This window comes from Barbus barbus (genome assembly GCF_936440315.1).
Source record: "Barbus barbus genome assembly, chromosome: 16".
NCBI classification, from domain to species: Eukaryota; Metazoa; Chordata; class Actinopteri; order Cypriniformes; family Cyprinidae; genus Barbus; species Barbus barbus.
This window is the reverse complement of record NC_136744.1, coordinates 28,480,530-28,490,673: the sequence shown is the minus strand read 5'-3', so window position 1 is coordinate 28,490,673 and position 10,144 is coordinate 28,480,530. Positions and strand designations below refer to the sequence as shown.

Genomic DNA, 10,144 nt, shown 5'->3' with positions numbered 1-10,144 from the left:
ATGGTGCCCGCACAGGATGGACTCAAATGATGCATACCTATTTGTTTTTAATTACCCAGATTGGAGATAAATGAGTTATGTTAGTCTTTGTCTTCTTTTTCATAACAATAAATGAATATGCATGCTTCTTCTGTATAACTTTCTATGTACACAAAGCAAGCTCTCTGTAGCATGTGTTCTTTTTTAATTAACATATAAAACAACTGAGACATACAAAATGCTTATTCGTTATATAAATTGTAGTTTGGATAGCCGCACATAAATATATCATATCTCGATTCTCAAATATGTGTAAGTAAATGCATTTTGCACTTTTATAGATTATGTTAGTTGATAATGGGCGATGGGCAAAATAGTGTAATCTATTAACTTTGCATACAAATCCGTGTTTTTACTTAAGTACCAGATATGGGTGTCAATCATACCATTAAATATTTTTAATACGACTGACTTTGTATTTAATGTGAATTTAATAAAAACACTGTAAGTGACTAATTAGCCTATAACCAGTGTTGGGCAGTAACTAGTAACTTAGTTACTGTAATATTACTTTTTGCAGTAACTAGTAGTGTAACTAATTACTAATAAGATTTCAGTAATAGTATTACAGTTACCATCCATAAAACAGCTTAGTTACTTTTGATGCCTCAACCCCGCTGATATAAAATCCAACAATTAAATAATTCCTAGATTTATTTTCATAATTTTCAGGACTCGCACATGCATGTGATGTCCCCAGTGCAGCAGCAGTCAAAATTTTTATTTTTTATAAATTAGGAAAATATTACAACATAGTAAGAAATAATGAAGAGTGACATTCTGAAATGAGAACCAATGCTTCTTTAATTCCCCAAGCTTAACTCTATCAGTTTCACCCCCCCCCCCCCAACTTTTGAGTTTATTTATGTGCTGCAATGTATGTTTAATTTTATTTCTGTTTTTTTATTTCAATACGTCTATAGGACGTTTCTTATCAGATGTCAAATAGATGTTTATCAGATGTCTTTAAGATGTTTATGATTTAGAATATAAGTAAAGTATCGCAAATCATTTGATTCCGATCAGGACTTTGGAGACTTTGGTCTCTTTTCTGATTTCTTTTTTACTAAACCATACAAACGATTTCCACACGATTTCTCTATGAGCTCGTATGACAGCAACAATAAAATGACACTTTTTCAAAATGTTTGTTTAATCGAAGATTTTATCTAAACATGCATTACAATTTTTTATATTTATTTTTTTTATTTTTTGATAATTTCAACAGTAGTAGTGGAAAGAAACAGGTTTCCTTCATTTAATTGCAGCTTAATCAGATTTTACTGACGTGAAATGTTGCCTGCGCACTTACATTATGATACTTATTGCTCACTAAACTCATGTAAATGACAGATTTCAATTGGTATGGACACTGAAATCATAAGAAAACGTTTCCGGGTAACAGCTTTTAATATTACATTTAAATATGAACAAATGGCTCATTCAGAGTATTACTGGACCAACTTAACATTTCATATAACATTTATGGCAGCACTTTAAAGCAAACATAATTTTGTCAGCAGTATTTAAAAAGATATTGTTCATAATGGCATTAATTGTACACAACCTCAAATTAATGCAGATATCATTGTACCTCAATCAAAAATACTTCACTCGTTTAAACACTTCTGTATATTTCTCTATAGATTCTGCGTTTCTTCATGTCAGTTTGACTTCCAAGTTAAAATGTAAAAAACACTATATATAAAAACACCTCGTCCTTTATATTTACAAAATGCATTTCTAATATACAAATTGGATTCTATGCAAAAACAGTTCACAAAAAAGCTTAAAATCACAATGTACTGTAGCTTAATTTTACAACTCCTGAAGGCCATTACATTATATACCTAACAGTCTCTTCATCACTTCAGAAAAAACAGGACTTGTTTTCTAACATTTGTAGCATCACAGTTTTGTGGTCTGTACTTCAACATGCATTAAGGCAAAAACAACACCATGGTAAAGCTTTCAAGACCGGGCCCACCAGGTGAGTTTAGGGTCCATCGTGTTTCTGGTCAACTGTGAAATGCTGGATGAGGGCAAACAGACTAGATTTTTTTTTTTTTGACATTTTGCAAGACATGAAATCAGGAATGCGTTGCCATAAAAATGTGCATATACTGCTGTTCAAATGTTTGGAGTTGGTAAGATTTTTAAAATCTTTTGAAATGTCTCTTCTGCTCATCAAGGCTGCATTTATTTGACCAAAATACAGTAAAACCAGTAATATTGTGAAATGTTATTACATAAATATAATGCATTATTTACTCAACAATGGATCCTCTGCAGTGAATGGGTGCCCTCAGAATTATAGTCCAAACATCATAATAATCCACAAGTAATAAAGTAATTCATAAACGGCATGTCTGTCATTAACAAATCGATAAAGATGTTTTTAACTTCAAATCATTGCTTCTGTCTAAAATACGAATCCATAATCCATAATAATCCTTTCTTGAATCAGGAGAGAAATGCGCACAGATCAAGCACTGTTTATGAGCTAAAACAGCCCAAAACTGAAAAACAAATATGCCTTGATGGATTTGTTTCTTACAAACGCGCAGCTTTTCACTTCTCAAGACATTAATTGATGGACTGGAGTGGTGTGGATTACTTGTGGATTATTGAGATGTTTTTATCAGCTGTTTGGACTCTCATTCTGACGGCACCCATTCACTGCAGAGCATCCATTGGTGAACAAGTGATGCAATGCTACATATCTCCAGATCTGTTTTGTTGAAGAACAAAACTCATCTACATCTTGAAAGGCCTGAGGGTGGGTAAATTTTCATTTTTGGGTGAACTATTCCTTTCACTCAACCAATGGTGTGAGTTTGGCACTGTTTGTCCAACAATGGCAGATGGGTGTTCAAGAAACCTGTGACAAAATATACTTTAGTTGGATACCACAAAAGTCAATTTTCTAATGCATTTCAACTTCCCATCAGAGCAAACGTGTGGTGTCGTCACTCGATGTTTGCTGTGTCGCCGTCACGTCCCTGACCGTTTCTTCACTGTCCTGTTCTGAGAGTCTGTCATTCAACAGTGGCGTATCTACAGTGCTTCTCGCCACATGATCCCCGGAGGAAATGACGTCAACGTACCGGTCGTCCTCTGCGTCTGTGCTTTTGTGAACGTCGGCTTTCACTACTGATGTGTCCGTGGTTTGGTGACTGCAGGCGGGTGAGGATGTGAGCACAGGCCCCTCCGCTGCCACGCTGGGTAACTCCTCTTCCTCCTCTTCCTCCTCAGGGAAGCTGGTGTTGATGTAGATGATGTCTCTTCTGCTGGAAACCGCGGGAAGCTTCCCTGCTAGACTCTCCAGCCTCTTCCTAACCTGTGTGAAGTCGGGTCGGTCCATCGGATCAGCGCTCCAGCAGCTGAACATGATGTCATACCTGAAACACAAGAGCACAGGACATGTTACTAGATTTAAATGTACTGAACAACATTAACCCTATAAAGCCTGCTGTACCATATTTGATAAGCAAAGGCCTCGAAATTACCAACATGTTCAAAACTTTGCTGAAACCTATTGCACACAATTTACTACATGCATTCTGTCATCTGATGGATCATTTAGAGTTTTTTAGTGAGTAAAAGATCTTTTAGTATAATTGTACAAATGTCCACCATCATGTTGTGCTTCGCCTGTCTTTTTGCTGTCAAAGTAAACATAAGAATAACTTGTGAGTGAGTATCAAATATTATCATCAGGCTTTTGAGGAACGTTTTTTTGTTCATCTCTCAATCATCATGGTATTGCATTGTATTGTATGTTTTGATTATAAGACTATATTTTAAATATCATCTTACTAAGACATTATTGAGAGATATTGAGAGTGACTGATTGATATTTATCATTTTATGTCCATAGACTGCTATTCTGTTATGAAGATCTCATTGATTTACATAACAAGCAACACAATTTCATCTTACTTTTTGGTCATACAGTCATGGCCAAAAATATCGGCACCCTTGATAAATATGATCAAAGAAGGCTGTGAAAATTAATCTGCATTGTTAATTCACAAAAATCTAACCTTTCATTGGATAATAAGAATTTAAAATGGGGGGGGAAATATCATTATGAAATAAATGTTTTTCTCTAATACACATTGGCCACAATTAACGGCACCCTTTTATTCAATACTTTTTGAAACCTCCATTTGCCAGTTTAACAGCTTTAAATGTTCTCCTATAATGCCTGATGAGGTTAGAGAACACCTGACAAGAGACCATTCCTTCATCCAGAATCACTCCAGATCCTTTAGATTCACAGCTCCATGACGGTGCTTCTTCTCTTCAGTTCACCTCACTCATTTTCTAGGGTTCAGGTCAGAGGACTGGAATGGCCAGCAGAAGCTTGGTTTTGTGCTCAGTGACCCATTTTTGTGTTGTTTTTGAGGTTTGTGTTTGGATTATTGTCCTTTTGGAAGATCCAAACATGGTCCATTATAAGATTTCTAATAGAATCAGTCACTTATTGATTTTTTATCTGTTGGTATTTGATAGAATCCATGATGCCATGTGTCTGAACAAGATGTCCAGGACCTCCAGCAGAAATATAGGCCCACAACATCAAAAATACAGCAGTATACTTCATTGTACACATGGGGTACTTTTTATCCCTGTGTTCACCAAACCCATCTTGAGTGTTTGCTGCTAAAAAGCTCATTTTTTAGTTTCATCTGACCATAGAAGCCAGTCCCATTTGAAGTCCCAGTCGTGTCTGATAACTGAATATGAGTAGAATGCGTTTTTGGATGAGTGATGAGAATTTTTCTTGAAACCCTCCCAAACAACACGTGATGATGTAGGCGCAGTTTGACAATTTTTTAAAGGTTTTCTGACCCCGAGACTCTATTATAACTATTTTCTGCAATTCTCCATCTGTGGTCCTTGAAGAGTCTTTAGTCACTCAAATTCTCCTTCTCACCGTGCATTAGGACGATATAGACACACAGGGCCGGCGCTAGCCATTTGGGTGCCCTAAGCACAAACGCTTGGCGGTGCCCCCCCCCCACCACCACCAAAGAAATAACTACCATTCAGAATTTCTTAGTTAGGTTCTCTTTACTTCCAAAATAACTGCTGCAAATAAATAATTGGAACAGAACAATGTAAACACAGAAAGTTAAAAGTGCAAAAAAAGTTTAAAGTGCAAATAAGTATAAGTGTATGAATTTTATGAAGTATGAATTTTAAAGTGCACATTTTAAACTGCAAATAACCATACATAACTGCACAGTAGAATTTACTTCTACATACTCCTGGCCTTGAGTTGCTCCTTGCATGTATTTTAGCATTGACCCTGCATTCAGAAATACAAGACAAAATATTCAGGGATTCTACTGAAATGCATTTTTGATTGAACCATCAACCATCATACAAAAATATTGCACACATTAGTCTTTTATATAGGCCTATGTGTCACTGGAACATTTAAAATTCAAAACTCTATTTTACCTTTAAAAGAGGTCTGATGAGGCACAATATAATAATTCTGTACATAATTTGTAGGGCTGGGAAAAGATTAATCGCGATTAATCACATCCAAAATAAAAGTTTGTGTCTACATGATATATGTGCGTGTACTGTGTATAATTATTTTGTATATATAATTTATATAATTTGTATAATTATTTTGTATATATAATTTTGTATAATTATTTTGTATATATAATTTCTATATACAAAATAATTATACACAGTACACGCACATATATCATGTAGACACAAACTTTTATTTTGGATGCGATTAATCGAGATTAATCTTTTCCCAGCCCTAATAATTTGACAACTCTGTGAATATGAAAATATACAAACACTGAGATTGTGGGTTTTTTTTTTCTAATTTCAGTTTCACCAACAGATGTCGCCCTTGGCCGAACCTCTTGAAAATGACCGCATAGAACAACAACGAAAAAACTTTATCTAAGCGGTCTAATTTGGCAAAATCACATCACGTTCAGTTGCAGGGTTTTTCTAAAGTTCACCTTACCAAGAGGCAGATAGGCATTATATTGAAGCGAAGAAATTACAATAGGGAACGTTCTGCACTAATAGCTATATGCACACACATCTGTAACGTATAGCCTACCTAGGGGGAAAATTAGCTTTATTTGTCATTCAAATATGACGATGAGGACCCCAACGATTGGCCTTCCTTTCCTTCTCAAACAAACTGCATCTTTAACAGCCCAAGTTTCAAAATTTCCCGGACCCCGTTAAAATAAAAGACTCAACATGCAGGGCTAAAGCCCCGGATCTTTTGCACTACTAGCGACGCGGACGCGCCGACGCCCCTGGACATGCATACTACACGCACAAAACTAACATTTTTATTTAAAACATTGTCTTACCTGCAAGCGACGCGCGAGCATCATCCCGCTGTCTCTTCTTTTTTCTTTTTTCCGCCCCCGACTCTTGGTGCCTTTTCGAGGCCATGTCTGAGGTCGGTGTCGGCCAAATTTGAAATTGATTGAAGCATAATTGAACAGACCACTGGGAGGTGGGGAAGGGGCGGCACCAGAGGGAGACTGGCACAGAGATTCACCTTTTTCTCGACTAATTTGGTCTAGGCCTATATTACTTTTGTATTGCTTTTGTATATTAACATGCTAGAAATATTTTATTTGTTATTTATACTAGTAGCCTATATTGTGATGATATTTTCACGACCCAGATTTTTTGGTGCCCCCCCCCAAGCACTTGGTGCCCTACGCGCAGTGCGTGATGTGCGTGTGCGGAGCGCCGGCCCTGTAGACACAGGTCCTCTTCCAGGCAGTTTCATAACATTTTCTGTTGATTGGAAATTCTTAATTATTGCCCTGATGGAGGAAATGGGAATTTTCACTGCTCTAGCTCTTTTCTTAAAGCCACTTCACTAATTTGTGAAGCTCAATTATCTTTTGCTGCACATCAGAAATATATTCTTTGGTTTTTCTCATTGTGATGGATGATTAAGGGAATTTGGGCTTTGTTTGCCCTCCTATTTATATTTCTGTGAAACAGGAAGCCATGGCTGGATAATTTCATGTTCATAATCACCTGGAGTGCTCAAAATTGTGAATATGAATGGGAGTATACTTCAGAGATATTTTACTCACAAGAATTTCTAGGGGTGCCAATAATTGTGTCCAATGTGTATTTGAGAAAAACATTTATTTCATAATGATATTTCCCCTCTTTTTAAAATCTTATTATCCAATGAAAGGTTAGATTTTTGTGATTTTTTTAAATAAAAGATCAAAAGGATTTCTTTTATCATATTTACCAAGGGTGCCGATATTCTTGGCCATGACTTTATAAAATATCAGCATCTGCACCAAATTTTATATTTTTACTCTGTTAGGGCCTATGGCAAGGCAAGGCAAGGCAAGTTTATTTATCTAGCACATTTCATTCAAAGTGCTTTACATAAAAGGAAGAAAAAATAAATAATCACAACAATAAAAACAAGGAAATTATATAAAAATTGATTTAACATTAATTTAAAACAGTTAAGAGAAAATGATTATACATAAAATTCATTGCAGTCAGTTCGGACATATAGCACAGTGCTCATTCAACAAATGCACAGCTAAACAGATGAATTTTGAGTCTTGATTTAAATGTGGCTAATGTTTTAGCACATCTGATCTCTTCTGGAAGCTGGTTGCAACTGCGGGCCGCATAATAGCTCAAAGCAGACTCCCCTTGTTTTGTGTGAACCCTTGGTGTTTCTAACTGACTTGATCCTAATGATCTGAGTGGTCTGTTAGGTTTATATTCAGTGAGCATATCAGCAATGTATTTAGGTCCTAGGCCATTGAGTGACTTATAAACAAGTAAAAGTACTTTAAAATCAATCCTAAATGTAACTGGAAGCCAGTGTAAGGACTGAGGACTGGTGTGATATGCTCAAATTCTCTGGTTCTTCTATGCATAAAACAAAGCTGTTTATTCCTCAATATTCTCACTATATCATATATGAGCCATAAAAACCTGATGTATCAAATATGAAACTCAACAAAAAACACACGCAAACCTTTTTGGATTTTGTCTAAAGGTTCAATACACTTTATATTTCTATATTGTATTTATATGTCAGGCTTTACAGGGTTAATCAGTATTTTTTCCTTGTTTTCCTGTATAGCTACCTAAATATCCTCAAACAAGATAACCTGAGAAGCATTATTATTTTCATAAAATGTATCTTGTACTAATAAGGGGAGTGTTTCTGGTAGAACAAGTAATTTTAGAGTAGTGCTGTCAAATGATTAATCGCATCCAAAATAAAAAATTTGTTTACATAATATAAGTATGTGTACTGTGTATGTTTATTATGTATATATACACATACAAACACATGCATGTATATATTTAAGAAAAATATGTTTATATATTAAATATATATAATATAAATTATTATATAAATGTATATACATGTAGGTATTTTCAAAATATATACTGTATGTGTGTGTATTTATATATACATAATAAACATACACAGTACACATACTTATATTATGTAAACACATTTTTTGATTAATCATTTGACAGCACTACTTTAGAGTAATGTACTTCATAATAACACCATGAATGCGTTTTTAAAAAGTCACTTTTGTTGAATTTTGTTAACATTTTTGTAGTGGATTTGAGCAGCTCACATGCTGGACATCATGGTCATTGAACACAGTTTTAAAACAAACTCACAGTTCATCCAGACAGTCGGTCGGTTGTTTCAGCCGGTTTCCCTCAAAGAGATAATCGTAAATCTCATGGTTTTGTACGCCAGGGTACGGGGTCATTCCTCGAGTGGCTATTTCCCACATGGTCACTCCAAACGCCCACTAAAAAGGACATTAAGAGGAGATAGCAAACATCAACAACTGCTGTAGACCTTCTGCAAAACAAACCACCAAAAACAGTTCAAAAATATAAGGTCAGTATGATTTTAATATTTTTTATTCAGAATGGATTCTTTAAAATGATCAAAAGTGGCACTTTTATTATGTTACAAAAGATTTATATTTCAAATAAATGCTGTTCTTTTGAACTTTCTATTCATCAAAGAATCCTGAAAAAAAAGATCACAAAGCAGCACAACTGTTGATAATAATAATACATATTTGTTGAGCAGCAAATCAGCATATTAGCATGATTTCTGAAGGATCATGTGACACTGAAGACTGGAGTAATGATGCTGAAAATTCAGCTTTGATCACTGGAATAAATTACATTTAGAAAACAGTTATTTTAAGTTGAAATAATATTTCAGAATATTTTTATTAAATAAATGCAGCCTTGTTGAGCTTATGAGACTTAAAAAACTTCTGAATGGTAGTTTGTGTAAAACAGAATGAACTACAAAGTTAACTGATCAGTTGTAGAGACTGATAAACTGGGATAAAACTGAACAATGAAGATGGCTGTGACGACGGTTCCTACCACATCACTTTTCACCGTGAAGACTCTGTCAGCGAGGCTTTCCACAGCGATCCATTTGACAGGCATCTTGGCTATCCGGCCCTGTCTGTAATAGTCACCGCTGTAGATTTTCTTTGACAGACCAAAATCAGCGACACACACGCTCATATCATCACGTAACCTGAATGAAATAAAATGGAAATTGCTTAAAACAAACAGAGACTTCAAAGGTTCAAAAAAACAGTTACAAAATCCCCTTAACCGTTACAAGATACAAGCATTTCTGCTCACCAAGGCTGCATTTATTTGATTAAAAATACAATAAAATTCATAATATTGTGAAATATTATTGCAAATTAAACTGACTGTATCCTATGTGGATATATTGTAAAATATAATTTATTTCTGTGATCAAAGCTGTATTTTCAGCATCATTACTCCAGTCCTCAGTGTCACATGATCCTTCAGAAATCATTCTAATTTTAAAAATATCTTTATTTCTCGGTGCTTCCCTGATTAAAGTGTATAGAAGACTGTAAGTTCAGGACACGTACATGCAGTTGCGTGCTGCCAGGTCTCGGTGGAGGAAGTTTCTGCCGCTGAGATACTCCATTCCCTGAGCGATGTCAATCATGAACTTCAGGAGCATTTGTGTAGGTAGATACTGGAAATACAACACAACATCCTA

The 10,144-nt window shown here is 35.3% G+C and overlaps 1 protein-coding gene across 1 annotated transcript in view; it reads right to left on the bottom strand.

Annotated features, from left to right (window-relative positions):
* Positions 1–1,432: 1,432 nt before the first annotated feature.
* LOC306882554 (tyrosine-protein kinase Mer-like) overlaps positions 1,433–10,144 on the bottom strand; it is a 43,557-nt gene continuing 34,845 nt past the window's right edge. The window contains exons 16-19 of the mRNA XM_079437277.1: positions 10,011–10,120; positions 9,478–9,637; positions 8,743–8,879; positions 1,433–3,440 (exon numbers count right to left, since the gene is read on the bottom strand). Coding sequence (XP_079293403.1) covers positions 2,987–3,440; positions 8,743–8,879; positions 9,478–9,637; positions 10,011–10,120 — 861 coding nt within the window. The 3' untranslated portion in view covers positions 1,433–2,986. The remainder of the gene's footprint in view (positions 3,441–8,742; positions 8,880–9,477; positions 9,638–10,010; positions 10,121–10,144) is intronic.